Source organism: Microcaecilia unicolor, chromosome 13 (genome assembly GCF_901765095.1).
Source record: "Microcaecilia unicolor chromosome 13, aMicUni1.1, whole genome shotgun sequence".
NCBI classification, from domain to species: Eukaryota; Metazoa; Chordata; class Amphibia; order Gymnophiona; family Siphonopidae; genus Microcaecilia; species Microcaecilia unicolor.
This window is the reverse complement of record NC_044043.1, coordinates 44,272,398-44,296,636: the sequence shown is the minus strand read 5'-3', so window position 1 is coordinate 44,296,636 and position 24,239 is coordinate 44,272,398. Positions and strand designations below refer to the sequence as shown.

Sequence of the window (24,239 nt, the reverse complement as noted above, 5' to 3'; positions counted from 1 at the left end):
AAACCTCGCCAGCTGAAAATCTCCCGCAGTCCTCCAAAGCACATGCTGCCAAGTGTCTGATGCTGGCGCCTCAAGCATACTCACTTTTCACGAATGATCAAGAAGTAAGCATGTGTTAGATGCCAGATGGGGCTCAGGAACGCTGCTGCTGCTGACTGTCAAGCTTGGTAGTATGGTGTTCTGAGCAACTTCAGAGGAGAGTATGTGGATTCTTGCCAGCTCAGATGTTTATATTGTGAGTTGAGGAGAAGGTGGAGAGCAGGGGGTTAGGGGTCAGATATATCGTGCCCAACCATTCTGCCCCTTGGCCCATCCAAAATTTTCGGTCTGACTATGCTACTGGTGGAGTGGGTTAAGAACAATGGAAATCCTTGGGTTGATGTAAATGAATGGGCCCCAGAAAGAGATCAGAGGTAGTTGTTGAGTCAACAAACTGGATAGGCATTTCCTCATCTGAGTAAGCTTTCTAAAAATAATGCTAACAGTAGTAAAGCTGGCAATGTAGTGTTGCGACTGATATTAAATTGTAGAACCTAAGGACCCGAGTTTGAATCCCACCTACATCATGTGCTCTGTACTTGCACCTTTCAGCAAGGCACATCACCTCTTGTGTTGAAGTTTTTTCAGAAGGTGATGTACCATATGTGATGTCTACAAAAGGGCCAGATTTAACCCATTACTGCCCAATGTTCCCATAATAAGCCATATGGGAACAAATTGATTTGTTCCCATATGGGAACGTTGGGCACTAATGGGTTTTAAGCAAAATTGTCTGTGTTAACTTGTCTCCAATTCTTAAATTTATCATTTTGGGAAAAAAAAAGTCCACAGCACTCTTTTAAAAAAAAAAAAAAAAGACATTTTTCATATATGAGATGTTTTCCCTATGGAATATTTTTCCCTTCCTAATGTTGCAGGAATTGAAATCCTTGGGCGGAAGCTGTGTTGCTTTAAAACTGTGTTATACATCCTGACTTGCAGAGCAGCTTGCACATGGTCTGTGAAGTCCTTAGGATGTTGTTACCTTGCTCTGGGTAAAGTCTCTGAACATGGCCGCCAGTCCATCATCATCAATGTCACAATCTGTCTTGATGGCAACATTCAGAATATGAATGGGCTCTTCCCTGGTGCTCTGTAACACGAAATAAACACAGGTTCAATACTTCAAAAATCTGCACATTGGATCCAACATGCTGTACTTCAATCCCCTACATTCATTTCACCTCAGGAAACTACATGATCTTAAAGACTGCTTTAGAGACTGGCGCTTAAAGATCATCACCCTTAAGCCCCAACATTGGGAAGACCCATTTTTTATGTTCAGGGGAAGGAGATGGCATGGGGCTGCTGCCTTGGAATTTTGCTAGGGAACTGCTGGCTTTTGACCCTTTAATAAAGCATATTTTGATGAATTTTTTGAGCCTTGCACAGTCATTGGCTGGATGGTACATGGGAAGCCAAGAATTTGTAAGCAGGTTCCAGAGGAGAACCGGGAAATTATAGACCGGTGAGTCCGACGTCGGTGCCGGACAAAATGGTAGAGACTATTATTAAGAACAAAATTACAGAGCATTTTCAAAAGCATGGATTAATGAGACAAAGTCAATATGGATTTAGTGAAGGGAAATCTTGCCTCACCAATCTACTACATTTCTTTGAAGGGGTGAATAAACATGTGGATAAAGGGGAGCCGGTTGACATTGTGTATCTGGATTTTCAGAAGGCATTTGACAAAGTACCTCATGAAAGATTCCAGAGGAAATTGGAGAGTCATGGGATAGGAGGTAGTGTTCTATTGTGGATTAAAAACTGGTTAAAAGATAGAAAACAGAGAGTAGGGTTAAATGCTCAGTATTCTCAATGGAGAAGGGTAGTTAGTGGGGTTCCCCAGGGCTCTGTGTTGGCACCGCTGCTTTTTAACATATTTATAAATGACCTAGAGATGGGAGTAACTAGTGAGGTTTATTAAATTTGCTGATGACACAAAGTTATTCAAAGTCGTTAAATTGCGGGAGGATTGTGAAAAATTACAAGCGGACCTTACGAGACTGGGAGACTGAGCGTCTAAATGGTAAATTACGTTTAATGTGAGCAAGTGCAAAGTGATGCATATTGGAAAGAGGAACCAGAAGGGAAAATTAGGTTCTTACCTTGGTAATTTTCTTTCCTTTAGTCATAGCAGATGAAGCCATTACGTATGGCTTATGTCCATCAACCAGCAGGGGAGATAGAGAGCACTCAAACTTTCACAGTGCCCTCTTGGCCAGCTAGCTCCACTGCCTCTTCAGTATTTGAAGCTTCCAAAGCAGTATGGCAAACCGCAATGGGAATCACAAGAGCTTTCCTCACAGCGAACGATGGCCCATCACAAGGGCATAAACTCATAAAGGAGGGAATGCACATCCTCCTGGAGGGAATAAACTCATCCTCCTTATTGTATAAGTGGAGGGGAACACACGCACCTCCTGGAGGGAATCACACATCCTCCCAACACACTGGAGGGAATGAACTCATCCTCCTATTTATAGAACTGGAGGGGAACACACGCGCCTCCTGGAGAGAATCAACACATCCTCCAAAAAAAACATGCTGGAGGGAATGAACACATCCTCCTAAATTTAAACTGAACATGAATCCTGAAGATTGTTTTCCAACTTTCTCCCAAGGAAGGAACTTCAGGAAATTAGAACAGAACCTGAAAAACAGATTCACAGAATGCAGACAATCATACAGGGAGGGCTCATGGCTTCATCTGCTATGACTAAAGGAAAGAAAATTACCAAGGTAAGAACCTAATTTTCCCTTCCTTGTCATCAAGCAGATGAAGCCATTACGTATGGGATGTAACAAAGCAATCCCTAGATAGGGTGGGAACAAGCCACACCACGCGCTAGCACTTGTGCACCAAAACGCGCATCCCTCCTGGCAGCCACATCCAGCCTGTAATGTCGGGCAAAGGAGAGCTTAGAAGCCCATGTTGCTGCACTGCATATCTCTTGAAGAGAGAGTGCTCCAGTTTCAGCCCAAGAGGAAGAAATCGCTCTAGTAGAATGTGCCTTAAAGGCTACAGGCGGAACCCTGCCGGCCAGCAGATAAGCTGAAAAGATAGTTTCTTTGAGCCAGCGGGCAATAGTGGCTTTAGACGCTGGAGACCCTCTGCGAGAACCGGATAGCAAAACAAACAGATGATCAGAAGTTCTGAAAGAGTTAGTAACTCGCAGATACTGCAGCAGAGTCCTGCGCACATCCAAAAGGTGCAGCTGCCCAAAAGATTCTGGAAACTCTTCCTCTGAAAAAGAGGGCAAGAAAATAGGCTGGTTTAAGTGAAAGGCTGAAACCATCTTAGGCATAAAGGAAGGCACGGTCCGAACCGTGACTCCGGACTCTGAAAATTGCAGAAATGGGTCTCTACAGGACAGCGCCTGGAGCTCTGACACCCGTCTCGCCGAGGTAATGGCCACCAGAAAAACGGCCTTCAGTGTCAAGTCTTTCTCCGATGCTCGCCGAAGCGGCTCAAAAGGAGATGCCTGCAGGGTTTTCAAAATTAGCCCCAGGTTCCAAGCTGGACAGGGTGCTCGCACTGGAGGTCGGAGCCGAAGCACCCCTCTAAGAAACCGTGCCACATCTGGGTGAGCAGCCAAAGACACGCCTTCCACCTTACCACGAAGGGAGGCCAACGCTGCCACCTGCATCCGCAGGGAATTATAGGCCAAGCCTTTTTGTACACCTTCCTGCAAAAAGTCCAGAATCGGCGAGACAGGAGCCCGCATTGGAACAATGGCTCTGGAAGCACACCAAGACTCAAACAGGCACCAAATCCTGGCATAAGCCACGGAAGTGGACCGCTTGCGGGCTTGCAGGAGAGTGGAAATAACTTTATTGGAATAACCTTTATCCCTCAATTGCGCCCTCTCAATAGCCATGCCGTAAGACCAAAGCGGCCGGCGTCCTCCATGGCTACTGGTCCCAGAGTCAACAGGTTCGGTACCAGAGGTAACGGCAGAGGAGCCTCCAGGAGCATCTGTCGGAGGTCTGCATACCAAGGTCTCCTTGGCTAATCCGGGGCGATGAGGACCACTTCTCCTGGGTGCAGCCGAATCTGCAAGAGCAGGCGCCCTATCAAGGGCCATGGGGGAAACACATAAAGTAGACCCGGAGGCCAGGGTTGAGCCAAGGCATCCAACCCCGCCGAGCGAGGATCTCTCTGTCTGCTGAAGAAGCACGGGACTTTGGTATTGGCACTTGTCGCCATTAGATCCATCACGGGCTTGCCCCATTTGGCACAGATCTGCAGGAATACTTCGTCTGCCAGATTCCATTCTGCTGGATCGATCTGATGCCTGCTCAGATAATCGGCCTGCACATTGCTCTGACCTGCAATATGAGCTGCCGACAGACACTGAAGATGCAGCTCGGCCCAGTGGCAAATCAGTTCGGCCTGCGCGGCTAGTGCTCTGCACCTTGTTCCGCCTTGTCGATTTATATAGGCTACCGTTGTCGTGTTGTCCGACATCACTCTGACAGCCAATCCTTCCAGGGTCACTTGAAAGGCCAGAAGCGCCTGAAACACCGCTTTCAACTCTAAGCGGTTGATGGACCACTCCGACTCCTCGGGTGTCCATAGACCCTGGGCATGCTTCCCCTTGCAGTGTGTGCCCCAGCCCTTCAGGCTGGCATCTGTTACCACTAGGCACCAAACGGGGAGCGTCAGCGGCATTCCTCGCCGCAGCATGCTGTCCAAGAGCCACCACTCCATGCTGAGACGGGCCGCAGGGAGCCAAGTAAGTCTGCATTGGTAATCCTGAGAAATAGGAGACCATCTCCGGAGTAGGGAATACTGTAGAGGTCTCAGGTGCGCTCTCGCCCAGGGTACCACTTCCATCGTGGCTGTCATCGATCCCAGCAGCTGGACAATGTCCCAAGCTCGCGGGCGGGGCATCCTCAGGAGCAGACGGACCTGATTCTGAAGCTTGAACCGCCTTAGCTCGGGTAGGAACACATAGCCCGAGACTGTCGAACCTGGCCCCCAAAAACTCTAGAGATTGTGAAGGGGACAGGTGACTTTTGGCCATATTGACGACCCAGCCTAGAGATTGCAGTACTGAGACCCCTCTGGCTGTAGCTTGTAAGCTCTCTGTTGCAGAGTCTGCTCTGATGAGCCAGTCGTCTAGGTACGGGTGAACCCTGATACCTTCTCGCCTGAGAAAAGCAGCTACTACCACCATTACCTTCGAAAAGGTTCGGGGAGCTGTGGCGAGGCCAAAAGGCAAGGCCCTGAACTGGAAAGGTTTTCCCAACACCGCAAACCTCAGAAACTTCTGGTGCGGGGGCCAAATCGGTATGTGCAAGTAAGCTTCTTTCATGTCTAGAGACGTGAGAAACTCTCCTGGCTGAACCGCCGCAATGACGGAGCGCAGGGATTCCATGTGGAAATGCCGCACTCTCAGGGACTTGTTCACTTCTTTTAAGTCCAGAATAGGGCGAAAGGACCCACCTTTTCGCGGCACCACAAAGTAGATGGAGTATCGGCCGCAGCCTTGCTCGGCAGGAGGCACCGGGGTCACTGCCCCTAACTGAATCAGACCTTGTAAAGTCTCCACCACCGCCGCCCGTTTGACGGCAGAACCGCATCGGGACTCCACAAACACGTCTCTTACTGGGGCGTTGAATTCTATTCTGTATCCATCTCTGATCAGGTCCAGAACCCACTGATCTGACGAAATCTTGGCCCACTCCTCGACAAAGAGGGAAAGCCGTCCTCCGATGACAGGCATCGAGGAGAGGGCCGGCGCACCATCATTGAGAGGGTCGCCCCTGAACTCCTGGTCTTGAGCCACTGGCTGCGGAACGCTTGTCCGAGCGAAAGGAGTTCCTCTGCTGACCACGGGCACGTGAAGTGAACCCAGCAGAACGCCCCGGGCGGTACCTTCTAGCTTCACGGAAGCGAGGTCTGTACGAGGAGTGGACCGCCTGGCCCTTAGAGGAAGGCCTCTGTCTATCTTCGGGCAAGCACTGGGGTTTTGGATCACCCAGGCCTTTCACAATTTTCTCTAACTCCTCACCAAATAGGAGAAGTCCTTGAAAAGGCAACTTCACCAACCTTTGCTTAGAGGCCATGTCCGCTGCCCAGTGTCGTAGCCACAGACGATGGCGAGCCGCCACTGCTACTGCCATTTGTTTAGCCGAAGCTCTGACAAGGTCATAAAGGGCATCAGCCAGAAAGGACAAGGCCACCTCCATCCGCGGAGCCACATCCAAGAAGGGCTCCGCTCCATCTCCGGGCTGAGCCACTGCCTGTTGCAGCCAAGCTAGGCAGGCTCTCACAGCATAACAGCTACATGCAGACGCCCGAACAGTGAGACCTGCAATTTCAAAGGACCGTTTCAATGCTGTTTCCAGCCTACGGTCTTGAACGTCCTTCAGGGCAACACCTCCTTCAACAGGGAGGGTAGTTCTCTTTGTCACCGCAGTGACTAGGGCATCCACTGTAGGCATTTGAAAACGAGCCATATGTCCCTCACGCAGAGGGTATAACTGCCCCATAGCCCTGGAAACTCTCAAAGGTCCCTTGGGGTCAGCCCACTGAGCTGAAACAAGCTCTAGGATGGAGTCATGCAAAGGGAAGGCCCGAGCAGCTTTCTTGGTACTAGCCATCCTGGGATTACCCGAGGAGGCCATGCCACTGTCAAGATCTTCAATCGAGAGGGCCTGCAGGGTATCTGAAATAAGCGCTGGCAGCTCATCACGGTGGAAAATCCTCACCGCGGAGGAATCATCCAGATCCTGTGGTAAATCCGCACCTGACTCTGGTTCCTCAGACCAAGAACGTCTGTCAGAGTTCTCCGAATCCTCACACCCCGACCACGGGGGGGAAAAAGGTGCACCACAATCTGAAGGGGAATTAACCCTTCTGCGCTTATCTTTAGGCCAAGCATCCGGGAAAAAAGCCTCACTGGGCAGTCCCAGGCCAGAATCCATCGGGGGGGGGCAATCAGAGGAGCCTCAGGCGACCCTTGAGGAAGGGCTCTTTTCATCATGTATGCTTTATGCAGCAAAAGCACAAAATCCGGGGAGAAAATCTCACCCTGGGCACCCAAATCCTGTCCGGTGCTAGCCACTCCTGAAATAACCTCATCTCGAGGTGCCCCACCTGACTCAGGTCTCACCGTGTCCACGGAGGCCGCGCCATGTGGTGTAAGCAAAATGGCGCCCGCTGCCAGCTCAGAGCGGGAAAAAACATCGCTCGCCATGCTCGGGCCGGCTCCTACGCCAATACAGCACGATTTACAGAGCCCTGCTGCTGATTTGCACTTGCCACAAGTGGAACAGCGCTTTACATTGTCCGCAGCCATCGCCGAAAAACAGTAGTAAAATCCAAAATGGCGGTTCGCGCCAAAATCGCCCCGATCGCGGGCCCACCCCGGAGGAGTTGGAAAACACTCTTACCTCAAAGGATCTAGTGTACAACTACGATCCTGCTGAAAATCAGGTCAAAAACCTCTGTTCCAGCGTCTCTGCGTTTAAAAACGCGACGCGACTTTTTTTTTTTTTTTTTAAGCTGTGAGGAAAGCAGAGGTATTGAAGACTCCGGAGGCTCAGATGAGTAGGAAAGGCAGGGAAAGGGCGAACCTATATGCCTGCATCCACTGTTGGTGGGTAAGGACAGGGAAAGCAAGGCAATATGTCCACATCCACAGAGGTATGGGTAAGGCAGGGAAAGGGCTAACCTATGTGCCTTTAAAGTGAAGCTGCTATAGCCTCCAACACCCCGGTTAACAACTGGCAAGCCAGGAACCACCTCCCGGCAGATTTTTCTGGAGCTCGAACAAGCTGCAGCCACCCTGCTAAGGGAGATAGAGAATACTGAAGAGGCAGTGGAGCTAGCTGGCCAAGAGGGCACTGTGAAAGTTTGAGTGCTCTCTATCTCCCCTGCTGGTTGATGGACATAACCCATACGTAATGGCTTCATCTGCTTGATGACAAGGAATTATAGTTACGTCATGCAAGGTTCCACGTTAGGAGTCATGGGCCAAGAAAGGGATCTAGGTGTCATCGTTGATGATACGTTGAAACCTTCTGCTCAGTGTGTGGCTAAGAAAGCAAATAGAATGTTAGGTATTATTAGGAAAGGAATGGAAAACAAAAATGTGGATTTTATAATGCCTTTGTATCGCTCCATGGTGCGACCGCACCTCAAATATTGTGTTCAATTCTGGTCGCCGCACCTCAAAAAAGATATAGTGGAATTAGAAAAGGTGCAGAGAAGGGCGACGAAAATGATAAAGGGGATGGGACGACTTCCCTATGAGGAAAGGCTAAAGAGGCTAGGGCTCTTCAGCTTGGAGAAAAGGCGGCTGAGGGGAGATATGATAGAGGTCTATAAAATAATGAGTGGAGTTGAATTGGTAGATGTGAAGCGTCTGTTCACGCTTTCCAAAAATACTAGGACTAGGGGGCATGCGATGAAGCTACAATGTAGTAAATTTAAAATGAATCGGAGAAAAGTTTTCTTCACTCAACGTGTAATTAAACTCTGGAATTCGTTGCCAGAGAATGTGGTAAAGGCAGTTAGCTTAGCGGAGTTTAAAAAAGGTTTGGACGGCTTCCTAAAGGAAAAGTCCATAGACCGTTATTAAATGGATTTGGGGAAAATCCACTATTTCTGGGATAAGCAGTATAAAATGTTTTGTACATTTTTGGGATCTTGCCGGGTATTTGTGACCTGGATTGACCACTGTTGGAAACAGGATGCTGAGCTCGATGGACCTTTGGTCTTTCCCAGTATGGCAATACTTATGTACTTATGAGATTAGTTGATAAAATTTGCTTTTTATATGTGTATTTTGCCTAACACTAACCTACAATTCCTCCTTAAAACCCCAATCTTTAAGTTCCCAAAGCACAAAGCAAAATAGCGTTCACTTACCAGAGAAATGTCCTCTTCTCGCGGAACTTCTCAGAAAAAATACTCTTGCACAGTGGAGGGAATCTTACGGCCCCTTTTACTAAGCCACATATGCGCCAAATTGGAGTTACCGCCCGGTTACCGCGTGGCCATTGCGGTAATTTCAATGTTGGCGTGCGTCTGCTACGCATGTCTGAAAAATATTTTTTATTTTCTGGTGCGCATAACGGACACGTGCCAAGTGGTATTTGATGCACGTAGGTCATTACCACCCAGATTCTTTACCGCTGGATCTATGGCTGGCGGTAAGGTCTCAGACACAAAATGGATGCGCGGCAATTTTCATTTTGCCACACGTCCATTTTTGGCAAAAAAAGGTCTTTTTTACAGGCACGCTAAAAAATGGATCAGCGCGCACCCAAAACCCGCGCCTACACTACCGCAAGTCATTTTTCAGCATGCCTTTGTAAAAGGACCTCTTAGAGAGGGTATTCTGCATTATAACTTTCTGTGACTGGTAGCATTTGGTGTTCTTCTTGGTCACAGGGTTGTCCCACTGCAACTCCTTGTGACCTTGGGCAAGTCACTCAACCCTCCACTGCCCCAGGTACAAAAACTTAAATTGTAAGCCCTCTACAGACAGACAAAGCACCTGCATATAATGTGTATAGTGCTGTGTACGTCTAGTAGCGCTATAGAAATGCTTAGTAGTAGTAGTAATGTCTCATGACAATCTGGAACATTCCAGGTGCCAAAAGTAAAGCTAAGAGACTGCTGCTGTGTTCCAGAAGATGAAGGAAGACAGTAAAAGGAAAAGCAACTTGGATTTCAACCGGAAAGAAAAAAAATATTTTATATTTTATAGCCCCGCTACAACACTATGGGAGTATGTGGACAACTGAGATCATTTAACCCCCCCCCCTTTGATAAACATCTGAGAATAGAAGAAGGAAGTGTTTCCCTTGGTAGTGGAACTACAAGATCGTCAGTTCTTGTAAGAGTCTAATCACTGCTGTTCCAGGGATTTCTTCCCACTACTTTTTCAGGATCAGGATGGGATCCTTTTAAGCTATGGAACCCAACTGTAGATGAAGTTGTGGTGGCTTCTTTGGTTCCATTCCTAGAGAACAACATACTAGTAATTGCCCACATGCAGAAGTCTGAAGAGGTCTGTACGAGATGAGTTAATGTCACTGTTCAACCAAACACATAAAACTGTACTGCACTGTTAGGACTGAGTGAGCTCAAAACTCAAGATTGCCCCTTGTTGATCTACCTTGTTGTCCTCCTCATCAAAGAGTGAGGCATGGCCTGCCTCAGGAAAGGTGGGACTCTGAGGAGGGGAGTCCGAGAAGCAACTCATCACATCATCAAAGATTCTGCAACACAGAAAGGGAGAGAGTCAAAGCCAGGATTGTCTACCTAGCAGCCCCCTTTTGCCTCCAAAGGTTGAGGATGGGGTGGGACAGGGAAGGAGTTTGGAAAATGGCAGTGGGATCAGACAAGAAACCACTGAAATTCTGAGAAAATCCTCCCAGGATACCGCTGCTGAGTATCTGAATTAATTTTCATTCTATCAGTTAATATCCTAACACAATAAAAGTTTACCACTCTTTCTAGGTAACTCTATATAATGCACCAAAAGTTAGGCGCCAATTATGCAGCAAACCTTTGGTGCTCAAATGGCAGTTAACGGAAGTTAAGCACAAAATGGGGATGAAAGAGCAGTTAGGCACCTAAGTGTTCTAGCAAAGGGGGCTTTCACATGGGAGGGGCACGGGCAGGTCATGGGCTTTCTGACTAGTGTTGTCCGATTCAGTAAAACTTTTTCGATTCAATTTGATTCAATTCGCTCATATGAATTGGTTATTTGATTCGATTTGATTCAGCGTAACTGAAATAGAAGGTCCAACAGCCTTAGGTCTATGCTATAACAGACAGAGTAACACAAACAGGCAGCAGCAATTGAACAAAAGACTAACTGTAATATGAACAAGTCTTAGGTTTAAAACCAGGACTGACCAAAAATTCTCTGTCCTGGAACTGGGTAACAGTTTTCTGCCTATGTTTATGCAAAGACAGAATGCTATAAGTTGATGAACAAATTAATCCCCATTTACTAAGCCATGCTGGCGGCTACTGTGCGCTAATTGGCATTTATGTGCATAAGTGCTGGGTGCTATTCTAGAAAATGCACACCAAAATCGTTCACCCCTGGATTCTATATATAGCACCATAAGATCAGCACTGAAATTTGCACATAGAACTTAATTGCTTAATTGGGTCAATTATTGGCTAGCTGATGGAATTGTGTTAACAAGCAGTTAATTTTTACATTATATTACATTACAAATTGCATTTATTACCCGCCATTACCAAACTGGTTCTAGGTGGTTCATGAAAGAATAGACTGAGCATTCTCAGGATAATCAACAGTGACAGTATCATTAATTTAACAATCCCATATTAAGTCAGCTCACAGAATACACATTTCTAAAATAGAAATGCTTTCAAAGATTTATAAAATTGTTTGTAATTGGACATACATTTCAAGGTTCACTGTAATAAATTCCAGCTTTTAGTGTCACCAATCGGGGGATACGATCCATGCGCTTCTCCGCCAACTGCGCTTACCTGGTCTTGCGCAGATCTCAAAAGGTGGCGTGGCCATGGAAGGGGCATGGGTGTTTCTAAATGTTAGGCGTACTTTTACAGAATCAGGCCTATCCACGCCTAAGTTTGGATGTGGGAGTTATACCTGCTTTCATGAGGCGTAAGAGTTAACTTGCGCGTTCTACTAGTATTCTATAAAGGTCGTGCAACTTTTACAGAACAGTGCTTAATGCGGATCATTTCTGGTGCCATATATTGAATCTGGGTCTTAGTGTATAACTTTAATGGGCTATAAACATGGGCAGCGTATGGGTAGGTCACAGGAGTGTCTCAGAGATATGCATGTAACAGAGAGAATACTGTAAGTTTTGCACACTTCAGAGCACACTTAAGCACCAAAGGTTATGACTGCCATTGACCATGTGTAACTGCTGGTGCCCACTTTTAGGAGCACCGATCCCAACTTATGCTAGTATTCTATAATGGCATTTTGGCGCCAAGATGCAATTATAGAATTGTTGCTCACTGAGGCACCTAGATCTTGGCAACCAATTTACAGAATTGTCACCATGCTTTTAAGGTGGGCAGAGCGTGGGCAGGATGCCCAATCACACGTTTTCGTGTGTTCTTTCACAAACTAGGTACAAGAATTTACACCAGCATTATGGGTAGTGTAAGTAGTCACGCTAAACCAGAGGCACTTATTTCACCTCCTGTTTTGTTTTTTTACAGAATAGGTTCCAAATACGTGCCTCTACGGGGGAGGGGGGGGGGATTCTATACATGGCGACTAAAGTTGCATGCGCAAATTGTGTGTGCAACTTAACTGACAAGCCAATCGGTGCCAATAATTGGTCAACAACAAGTAATTATCAGCACTAATTAGAATTTACGCACACAAAGTTCTAAGCATATTCAGTAAAGTGGTGCATACAAATTCTAATGTGTACATCTCAAAAAGAGGCATGGCCATGGGAGGGGCATGGACATTCCTAAAAATTACGTGCACTGTTACAGAATATGTCGATTCGTGCCTAAGTTAGGCGAGGGCATTTACACCAGGTTTTTAGTTGGCGCAAATGGCTGCATCTAAATGTTAGTTGTGGGGAAAGCACTACGTATATTCTATAAACCATGCCTAACTTTAGGTGAGGTTTATAGAACAGCAGTAAACACATTTTTTCCCTGCAATGATTTTTTATATAGAATCCCCCCCTCCCCCAATGTGCCTAAAGTACACATCCCTTTATAGAACTTCCTTCCAACTGGTTAAATAGCCATTTTTGCTTTCATTTACTTGGGCTCTGATATTTTCTCAGAGATCCAGATGCCCCAGATGACCCTGGAGAGGCCTCAAAGTCCCAGCAGCCACCAACATTACGCATATAAACATAAAACATGCAAGAAGGATACCTGCAGAAGAGCCTCATAAAACCTGAAGCAGATTAAGTCAGAACATACCTGACAAAGTCTTCAAAGGTCCGGAAGGAGACCATCCCACCCATTCGCTGGCAGGGTGGTGTGAAGGAGGTGTCCAAGAGCACGTCACTGACACTAGCTACGTGGACCATCCCATAGTGGTTGAGATTGGAGGAGAAAGACATTCTAAAGGACAATTCAATCCAGTTATTAGGAAAGGGCCAAGATAGGCCACACATTCTTAGCTTTAAAGAAGACGCATCTTCTGCCCTACAGGCTGTTGGATCAATACAAAGTTTACAGGGTATGTGACTTATCCCAGAACATACAAAGGGTTTTTTCACTGTGGCACAGGAGTGCCCTATATGGCCTCATATTCTATTGCACTCTGGGCCAACGGGGAAATATTGAATGGATCAAACCCACGCTGACAAGCTGGAGGGGAGAAAGAAGCTGAAGCTGCTGTAAAAAGTTACAGTTTGCATCTGATTATCTCAGTTTTTCATCTTCCTGAGAAACAGGAAGTGTTTGTGTCAGTGAACTGAAAGGAGTGAGGGGTGCTGGAACTCAAGAAAGCTCAGGGTAGGGAGCAAAGATCAATACCTGCGACAAAGTGAGGAGATGTCACTGCTTCAGAAAGAAAATGAGCAACCTAGATGGACCTCAGAGTCTTGACCGAACATCAGATTTTCTCAGATCAATATTTAAAAAGCAGTTATACATAAAACTGCTTAAATAGAACCCTCATGGATTTCTATGTATAATGTTATGAGTATTTTCAGATATACATATAATACTATACGTTGAGCAGGGAGGAAAAGAAAGGGGCATTCCAGAGGCAGAGACACAAATCCACATAAATTATATGCATAAGTGAAAATATTCGACCTCTATAGGTATGCCGGCCAATATTCGATGCGAGTTAACCGGCCAGGAACAGCCACTGGCCGGTTAACTCGCATCTCGGTAGATAATCAGTCATGTTCAGTGGCATTTAACCAGTTAGCGCTGCTGAAAATAACCAGTTAGCATTGAAAAAAAAAGCTGGCGATGTTGGGGAATGACTGGTTAAGTCCCGATATTTGGAATTTAACCAGCCAAGCTTAGAAGGCAAATAAGGCCTCATAAAAAGCAGGGCTATTTTTGCCCACTAAGCCATGACTGGTTAAGTCTGAATATTGACTTAACCGGTCATGCGCTAGCTGGCGTTGAAAAACCTGGATTATTTAATTCTAGTCGCCGGAAACAGCCCAGCACTGAATATCAAGGTTGAACACCAGCAGTGGGTAGACAGCTGCCTGTCGTTAGCTGAATATCGAGGAGATAGATTATATGTTTGGCTTCGATGTGAGAAGACCAGGCAAAATTTGTTGCCATCCAAGTCAAACGTATATATCTATATGAACAGTGCAGATTTTTGGAATCTTATATGCGTAACACTAGTACACATACCCCCTGATATTCAGCTGGCATCGGACAACACGGTGACTGCCCAATGCCAGTGGAAAGACCAGATATTCAACGCCGGGTCATATCCAGCAACTGCCACTGAATGTCCGGTTTCATTTTTGACCATGGCAACTTAACCAGTTCAGCTGATATCCAGCGCTAACCGGTTAAATGCATAGTGGTTAAAAAAAGGCAGCATATTTAACTGCTAAACATGGATGATGGTTTGGCACTGAATAGCAAAAAACATTTTTTTTAACTCAGGCAGTTAAGACTGGTCAGATCTTATTTTGACCAATCGACTTTTGCTTTGCTTCTTCAGACACTTGCTCTATCTCATATTGACTATTGTAACGTTTCATATTTAGGATTATCATCTAGGCTGATGTCTAAATTACAACTGATTCAGAATACATCTGCTTGCTTAATCTTCAGGTTAAAAAAGTTTGAAAGGATCATGCCTTGCTTGCGTTCACTCCATTGGCTTCCATTTCATTAAGGAGTATTACTTAAAGCTGCCTGTCTGTCATTCCAAGTAATTTATGGCATTGCATTAGAGTCGTTAATAAATATGTTTAAAGACTTTCTGTTTGGCTACTCGATACAGTTACAATGAAGTTCTCCAAGTGTGAAAAGTGTCCGCTTTTTTAAAAATATTTTAATCCCTTATTCACTGTGCGTCTTGAATCTTCCTATATTGTATTTAGGAGGAAATTGAAAACTTTCTTATTTGATGATTGAGATTTTATTGCTGTAACTGTTCTGCTATTTTTGTATATTTTATGCTGCATTCAGTTGATTTGTTATAAACCGTAGTAAACCCTTTTTAGAGGGTACAGCGGTATATAAACAGTAAATTGATATTGATATTGAATACCCACACTATACAGTCAGTTAAGCAGCTAACTGATAACCAGTTATTTCCTGCTGAATATTCACGGTTATCTCCCACTGCATAGGTGTTAAACCCTATTTAACCGGCCAGGAGCCGTTCCTAATTGATTAAATCATTTTGAATATCAGTCAGATAATTTACACTGGCATATTAAGTGCTGTGCAAACTATACATATAGGATGAAATTCAGTAAATAGCACCAGGAAGATCCATGCTAATACAGTATTCAGCGGAAGGTGCGCAGCACGGAGTACTCTTTGCTGAATACTAGCTTAGCGCGGATCTAGCACTTAGCATTGGGCGCCACATTTATGCCTGCTGAAACCTCGAACCTAATTTCTAGGAATGCCCCCGACGCGCCCATGGCCACTCCCCCTTTTGAGTTGTGCGCTATCACAGAATGGGGTGTGGAGCAGATCTGCGCACAACTCTTAATTTTTGCCAATTAACTGCTTCTTAACTCTACTTATCAATTGTTAATGCCTAATTATCTGGTGTCCTCACCCAAATTTGGATGACCCACATAGAATTCAGAGGACAGAGTCACTGACTATAGAAATGATTTGAAGCATTTCCCATTAATCCCTAGGCATTTCTTCTAAATATTGACCTGTTTCTATATATTGTAAGAGCAATTGTATAAACTGGAGGGCTCGATATTTAAAGCAATTTAACAGGCCAGAAACGGTTAGTGCAGCTAAAAATAACTAGCTAGCACAGAAATGAAAACTGGCTATTTGGGGGGTGTTCTGGGAGCGGAGTTGGCACTTGGCCAGTTAAGTTACAATATTCAGCACTTAGAGCATGATGCACAAAGCTTACCGTGCTGTTAACATTTGCTTTAGACTGGTTGTAGCCAGTCTAAAGCAAACATTATCAAGCCAGTAATGCACAAAGGTGTTTTCCGTGCCGTTAGCAGCTACTGAAAACCCTATGCAAATACATTACAAGGAGCTCATTAGTATTCTAATGAGAATTCCGAGTAATGCACAGACAGTTCTGTGCATGGAACACCTACCTTTAACGTGCAAAATTTTACAGCAGGTCTGAACCTGTCGTTATGGGCAGCAGTCTGCTTGCAATCTATAGCTTTGCAAACAAACTGCCCCCCCATAAGGTAGGCGCTCAAGAGCACGGACCCCCCACCCCCTCCCCAGAACCTTTCGGTACCCCTGGTGGTCCAGTGGACCGGGGTACAAAGGGCAGGGGCTGGGCGCCGCCATTTTGTGAAAGGCAGGCCCTGAGGCAGTGGGGAGGAAGGTGTTGCTCACGCTCTCCTGCCTCCATCTTTTTCCAGGTAAGGGAGAGGGGGCTGTGCACATATTTTATTAAATACACGTATGTGCACCTGTTCTTACCAGCATATACGAACACAGAATTACAGCTACCTCAGAGAAGGTGTAAACACATGCGACTACTTTTCCTGGCGTAATTTTGTAAAGACACATCAGCGCATATACTGCCTTTATAAAACAGATGTATCATATCTGCCCTTCCTGCCTAAGTAACCTGTTATAAAGTTACCCTCCACAAGAACAATTTTCAAAGACATTTATTTGCATAAACTAGTTGTCTGAAAGGGCTTCCAAAGCACGTGTACATCTAGCTGCACTGAGGAGAGGAATTTCTGGGACAGGAAGGGGTGTACATAGGGCAGGGCTGGAAAACACGGACAAACTGAATTTTCATGTATACAGGCAGAAGAAAAGTTATCCACCATTAAAGTAGGTCAGGTGGCATTTCTCCATGTGCAGAGCTCAAGGGGAAAGTTCATCACCTGATAACTAAGGACAAACTACTCACATACTGCATCTAGGTATGTGAGTATACCCTGGAGGAAAGGAGGAACAGGGGTGATATGATACAGGCATTCAAATATTTGAAAGGTATTAATCTGCAAACAAATATTTTCCGGAGATGGGAAGGCGGTAGAATGAGAGGACATAAAATGAGATTGAAGGGGGGCAGACTCAAAAAAGATGTCAGGAAGTATTTTTTCACAGAGAGAGTGGTGGATGCTTGGAATGCCCTCCCATGGGAGGTGGTGGAGATGAAAACAGTAACAGAATTCAAACATGCGTGGGATAAAGGAATCCTGTGCAGAAGGAATGGATCCTCAGGAGCTTAGCCGAAATTGTGTGGCGGAGCCAGTGGGGGGAAGAGGGGTTGGTGGTTGGGAGGCGAGGATAGTGGTGGGCAGACTTATACGGTCTGTACCAGAGCCAGTGGTGGGAGGCGGGACTGGTGGTTGGGGGCGGGGAATAGTGCTGGGCAGACTTATACGGTCTGTGCCAGAGCAGGTGGTGGGAGGTGGGGCTGGTGGTTGGGAGGAGGGGATAGTGCTGGGCAGACTTATATGGTCTGTGCCCTGAAAAAGACAGGTACAAATCAAGGTAACGTATACACATATGAGTTTATCTTGTTGGGCAGACAGGATGGACCGTGCAGGTCTTTTTCTGCCGTCATCTACTATGTTACTATGTAGGTGAGCTGTTAAGTCACTCTCTATAGGATTAATTTTATAACTGCCTGCACTAATGAAAGTACAATACATGTGAATTTTTCACTGTATGGACTTCACCACATGTGCTTTCACTTTCAGAATTATCCCAGGAAAAATGCTTGCAAATCAAACAGGCAAACTTCCTACAAACTCATTTCCATGCTGAATGCACCATTTTACCGGCGAAAATGGCTTTTAAAATTGCCTCTCTCCTGGACCCATTCTTAAGGTGTATAGCAAGATTCACTGCTGGATCAGTGACTGTCACACTTAACTGCACTGTGCTGAAACTTAAGAAGGAAGAACTGTGAGAAAGGTCCTGATAGGCATGAGATTGGTCCTGCAGAGCACTATGCACACTGACATTTTATCACTTCAGAATTTGCTGAGTTGTTTTTTTTTTTTAATCCAAGTCTCTCCATAAGACAGGTAAGCATGTACTAGACCATTAAAATGCAACTGGCTGCTGGTATAAACTGCTAGAACACAGGGACAAGAAAATCAAGTTGGCCAATCAGATCAATCCATTTAGAGTTTTCCCTCCCTCCACCCCCACCAATGTCCCTCATCACAGGCAATGTGTGGCCAGTTGAAAAGCTTGAATTAACCGCTAACTGCTGTGTTTTATTAGAAGCTTGCACTCATCAGGCCCACCTGCACAATTATTCTTGACAAAAGACTCAGCTAGCCATGATTGAATTGGAAAAAAAAAACTAAATTACATTACCTGTTGAGCGTGGGGATGCTCCCTCTGTAATCAAACAACCAGAGTTAGTGATTCGTTAGCGAAAGCCATAATAAAGAGTCCATAATTAAAGCAGGCGAGGACTGGCAGCTCCGAGCTTACATGGGACACAGCAGAGCTCAGCTTTGAACATTCAAACCATAGCTGGTCACCAGAGAGACCTGTCAGACCCAGCAGCTGGAAACATCTGCTCCTCCACTGAATACAGCTAAGCATGAGGCTAATGCAGAAAACCGCCACAAGTCTAACTGTGGGCCAGATGCACTAAGGTCCTCGGAAGAGACCTTCCCTTACCGATTCCATAGCGAATCGGTAGGGAACGGCCATGCATCAAGGAAATGGAATGCAAATGAGCTGCTCGTTGTAGCTCACTTGCTTTCTCTATTCCCTCGGAAGCCAGTTGGCCGGTCGAGCATGCGCAGAGCAGCCAAGCGTTTTGCTGGCTGCTCTGCACATGCCAAATACGTCCAAAAAGGACGTCCCTGATGATGTCTGCCTTTTCTGCCTCCCTGTGCCGATGCGGCTCGGGTTCCTCCCTTCCGTGATCCTAGCAGAGCGCAGTTGAGGACGTCCATCATCCATGTCTTTCACACCCGTCCATCTTCCGCCCCTAGGTCTCTCTCAGCCAATTACAGCGCGCTTAGCTGAGCTAAACGCACTGTGATTGGCTGAGAGACCTCCAGGTCTCTCTCAGCTGAGCTAAACGGGATCACGCAGTGAAGGATGTCCAAAAAGGATGTCTTTTTTGGAGTGGCGGGGGTGGGGGGGGTGGTCCTACGAGTGAAGGTTTTTTAAAATTATTATAATAATAAGTGAAGGACGTCCAAAAAGGCCATCTTTTTAGAGGTTGGTGGGGTTTTTTTGAGTGAAAGACATCCAAAAAGGCCGTCCCTGATGACATTTTTTTTCTTTCGATTCTTTCCTTTGCCCCAATGAAAGGTGTACATCTCCCGTTAGGTTTTCAACGGTAAGGATATCGGAAAACGGTAGTGCATCTCATTATAATAGCCTTTGGATCATTTGCATTCCGTTTTCGTTAGCTGCTACCGTGACAGGAAAATGCCCTTTTGTGCATGTCCCTGTTTACTACTTGCACGTTAAACTGGCTAAAACCAGTTTAAAACCCACATTGCTGGCTCAGAAAGCTTAGTGCATTTAGCCCTGTGCAGTTACTGTGGTTGTACGCACACTTTACTGGCCAAACATTGAAGAAGGTTTGAGCGCGGGTGTTAGCTCACGCAGAAAACATGGGCACACACAAGGAGATTTAATGACAGGAGATGGAATCAGCCTATCTGACCCATTATGTGAGCTGAAGCCAGTGGGCAGAGCTTGCTGCCATATTGAGTGACCCTAAACATTTGCAGTCGTTATTGAAACTTGTGAGGTTTATATTGTTTTATTAAACCTCCTTGGTTTTCCATTATTTCTGTTAGGAGAGGATCGGGGGGGATGTAAAGGGAGTTGGGGAGATGGGTTGGGGAGTTTGAGGGGCTTGTGAAGGGGGGAGAGGGTTATATTCAAAATGTGTTGTGCCAGAATACTATATTTTAAGCCTGTAATACTGCCTTTATTAATTCTTGAAGTGCATTTCTCTAGTTTTGCCAGCAGGTGGTGCATGTTATGTTTTAAGCTGTTATAAGGAACTGACCTTTCTTTCTTTTAGTCAGTTTCTTTCTTTTAGTTAGCAAACAGATAAAGGAAATGCTTGTAGTGATGTAATCAGCTATTTTTGAAATTTGTTGTTCTGGGCTCTGACTGGCCCAGGAGCTCATTTCATTTGGATTGTACTGGCTTTTGCTCCAGTTTCAGCCCAGAAAAAGAGAAAGCTCTTTGCTAAGCCCTGTAAAACAGTTATATTTGATAACTGGCGAGCAGCTATATGTCCTGATCTCCCCAGGTACTTTTTAGAAAGTAAACAAATGTTTATTTAGGCTATAATTGATCTATATTTCAGTTACCTGTTATTGTTTGCTGATTGTACATTTTTTTGTACACTGTTCAATTTTTAAAGACAATAAACAATTTAGTTTATTGACTCTTTGTCTGGACTGACAAAGAATCCTGGTGGTTTGTGTGTTGGGTCTGTGAGTGCTTTCTGGGAACTGTGGGACCACTGGGAGTGTGGCCTCCAGTAACCTAGAAATCACTGGGGCTAATTTGAGAGCGGGAGACTTGCCCAGAGGCAGTTGTGACCCAGTCGGTGGGACGACAGTGTTAGTGTACAGCACGAGCAGCAGGTGCAGGTGGACCTGAGCTGTGCTGGGGATAGACCCTCTAAGTGGCCGAAGGGTAACCCCAGGCAGGTGGTTAGGCATTTCGTGACAGACCTTTTGTCCTTCTTTTTTGGTAGCAGCATGGTGGCATTGTCATGCTCAGCGCTTGGAGTGAGGGTCACCATCCACTGAGTGGTTCAAAGTCTTTTCTTTTTAATAAACCGAGAGCCCGGGACAGACCAGCTTTGAATTGGATGAGGTGCCACGTACCAAATTGGAGGTGGGAAGAAGCGGGTAGGAAAGTGCTTAGGTGGCAGTAAATGAAGGCAGTGCCTCATCTAAGTAATTAAAGATGTTTTCTTTTTTTTACCTATTCTTCATGTTTGCAGAGTCAGGTATTTGGATTATTCTTCCCAATAACTGTTATGTGATAGTCTGTTTGAGGTACACCAATATGGCAGCAGCCCAGGGGAGACGGCTTCAGCTTTTTGACGTCATGCCGTCTCTTGTCATTAAACTTCCTTGAGTGAGAAAACAACAAGGCAAATGGTCCACCAAATCCAACGTGGAGGATAAAAGCAAGAGGCAGACGTTATAAGAAGGCAATCAAAAGGTTTTCATAGATTTAAACATCTGTGCTCGACATAGCCATGTTTCACCTGGAAACAGCTGCATCAGGGGTTAAGCTGGTGGAAACTTACAAACTTCACCATGTCTGGTCCAACAGATAAAAAGGTTAAACGCATCAGCTGGTGGACAATTATAAACTTCACCACGTCTGGTCCAATATATAAAGTTAAAAGCAATGCTCCTTGTTCTAGATGCATTTGTACAATTGATTAACAAAAAAACAGACGTGAAGTTTGTAATTTTCCACCAGCTGGTGTTTTGAACCTTTTTATCTGTTGGACCAAAACTGGTGAAGTTTGTAATTTTCCACCAGCTGGTAACTTAGCCCCGACGCAGCCATTTCCAGGCAAAACACGGCCATAGTGGACAGATTCAAAATGCCTTCATTCTGTTTTCTGTCAGGCCAGAACAATATCTGCAACTTTAAATCACAGATGGGAGGTAACAGCAATAATGTATGCATGTTCCAAACAAATATTAAAGAGCCAGCACACATTTGCGGCTGTTGTCCTGTGCATAAATATTAGCCTGGCAAAGATTTCATGTGCAAATATTATGTGCAGAACAACAGTCGCAGATGTGCAATGACACTTTTGTTATCTTCAGAAATACACTCAAAAAGCTTCGCTTACCACTGAACCTTTCTGTGCATTTGTTCAGCAGGCATTCCCCCAATTAGTGCTTGAGTTCTGCACGCATAAAATTAGCTTTTTGCATGGCGCGGGTTTAAGTTCAAGGTAGAAGGCACACACTGAGCCATACGCATGCGGATCTACCGAATGGCTTTCTGCATCGAGCCCCAAGTCAGCTATCAAAAGAACATCCCCAAACTAGAAGGCTGATGTGTCTTGGTCACACAAACCTAGTGAGAAGTCACTGAAGTCTGTGTATAGGACCATTCTTGATAATTTACCAAGTGGCTGGTATTCAAAGGAGTAGGCAGAGCCAAAAAAGCAACAGCCGTTATCGTGCATTACATCCACAGAAATAAAATGTAACTTCTGGAAGATAATGTTCGTAACAGCGCTAGTGAGCTACCCATTAGTAAATGACTCTCTTAGTGCCACAAGCCAATCACAGCACAATCTGCCAGTTCTGAAGCTATTTTGGATGCTGTTATTCTATGCTGCTGGTTCAAACTGAAAAGAAATCTGGGAAAACTTCCATGGCTAGTGCTGGTCCATACAGATAATGCAGACCAGGCCACAAGGCTCATGTGAAATCCCATATACCCAGACAACAGACTTGCACAAGGTCAACTGTGTTTGGAGAGAGCTTCTGCCCGTGTCTGAATGTGCACTCGGAGCTGGCAGTTCATCCCTCTCCTGTAAGCTCGCTTTCACTCTGTATGCAGTCCAAGTGTTAGTACAGCCTTCACCTGGCATTTTAGCTGAAGCTCATTTCATTTCAGTTGCTGTTCCTACACAGACCCTTCCTCAGGTAACCAAAAGTCCTGTTCTCTCTGCTTCCTCCTTTAACAGGGTGTTTTATCAGCATAGTGGCTGGGGTTTGGAAACCAGGCAGAAAAAGAGGAACCCACAGAGGTGAAGGACATAGCAGGAGGGATGTGGCTGTTTCCTCTTCCACCTTCACCCCCTTCCAAGCTATCAACTCTTGGAACAGGTTTAGTCCAACTATCCTCAGCACCAGGGCTGCTAATACCACCTTTGCTAGTTCCCAGCTTTTCTCCTCCCACCTGTCACTATCGTTGCTCTCCCAAGGCCCTGAGGCGTCCTACAAGATATTTCAGTAGCACAGTGGGCTGGCCCAATATTCAGAGTGGAAATGCAGTGGAAAAGGCTTATAGGAATCTCATTCCCCATTCCCACCCCCAGCTCTGTCTCCTACTGCCATGTTGCTGAGGTCTGATATTGAGTTAGCTGATCTGGAAAGCATCATTCTGGGTCTTAAGTTACCAGACACTACAGGCAGAATGAGGAGACAGAGAAGAGCCAAAGAGACCACAAAAAGAGTGAGGAGAGGGAGGAGGAGAGGGGAAAACTTACAGGGGGGCAAATGGACCAGATGTGGCCAGCTATGAGGCTCAATTCTGTTTCCACTGCTTTTCCACTGGTGCAGCTCACTGCAAGAACACTCCACTATTTCTAAGACATGAGACAGAAGCAGTTGATCACAGAACTAGATGACGCGCCATAAAGGGCATCTCCACATGAAATACAGCAGGCCCACTGCTCCTCTCCTCCCCACAGACCAGAGGTTTGCACTCTGTAAAACCATTCTAGTTACCACCTGGGAGTAGGGCATTCGCTGACTGAAGACAAGATCTCTAGCCATGGAGCTAACGACCACCCCACCCAAAGGTTTTGGGAAAGGATGTGTGAAGACAAACACTGGAAATGATTTTTTTAAGGTTCTGAGTGACACTATACTCCCAAAATATAATAAGGGCTTGGAAAGGGCATGAAAAGTCATGCAGGACCCAACTGGCCCCCATCCCTCAAAAGGATTTGACTATCTGAATCTTCTCAAACTACAAACCCTTCTGCAGTTGGCTCCTTCTAGCTGAATGCTGCCTCTCACAGAAAGACTTCTGGTGGGAAGGGAGGAGCAGGCATGTGGGGAGAAATGGGGCAAAGGAGAGAAATAAAAACCCTGGAAAGTGGCCAGGAACACAAATATGGTTTGAGAGACAGATATAGTTTCCTCACAAACAGAAAAAAAATCACTCAAAGATATTTCCTCCCAAAGATAACCTATAATATCAGAAGGAAGAAGCATTCCCCTGAGAGAGCCAAATCAGCCACAAATTGCTCCATACCAGAAGAAAAAGCTTGTTTGTGTACATCTGGGGAAGTGCAACAGCAAAAAAAAAAAAAAAAAAAATCTACAGCAAAACAAATATT

At 45.5% G+C, this 24,239-nt stretch overlaps 1 protein-coding gene across 4 annotated transcripts in view; it reads right to left on the bottom strand.

The window, feature by feature from the left end:
* Positions 1-24,239, bottom strand: part of ACACA (acetyl-CoA carboxylase alpha) — a 325,016-nt gene that overhangs the window by 163,613 nt on the left and 137,164 nt on the right. For 2 of the 4 annotated variants that reach the window (XM_030222052.1, XM_030222054.1), the window contains exons 29-32: positions 18,512-18,535; positions 12,980-13,123; positions 10,182-10,284; positions 1,025-1,132 (exon numbers count right to left, since the gene is read on the bottom strand). In XM_030222052.1, coding sequence (XP_030077912.1) covers positions 1,025-1,132; positions 10,182-10,284; positions 12,980-13,123; positions 18,512-18,535 — 379 coding nt within the window. The remainder of the gene's footprint in view (positions 1-1,024; positions 1,133-10,181; positions 10,285-12,979; positions 13,124-18,511; positions 18,536-24,239) is intronic. The other 2 variants (XM_030222053.1, XM_030222055.1) reach the window with 1 other exon arrangement.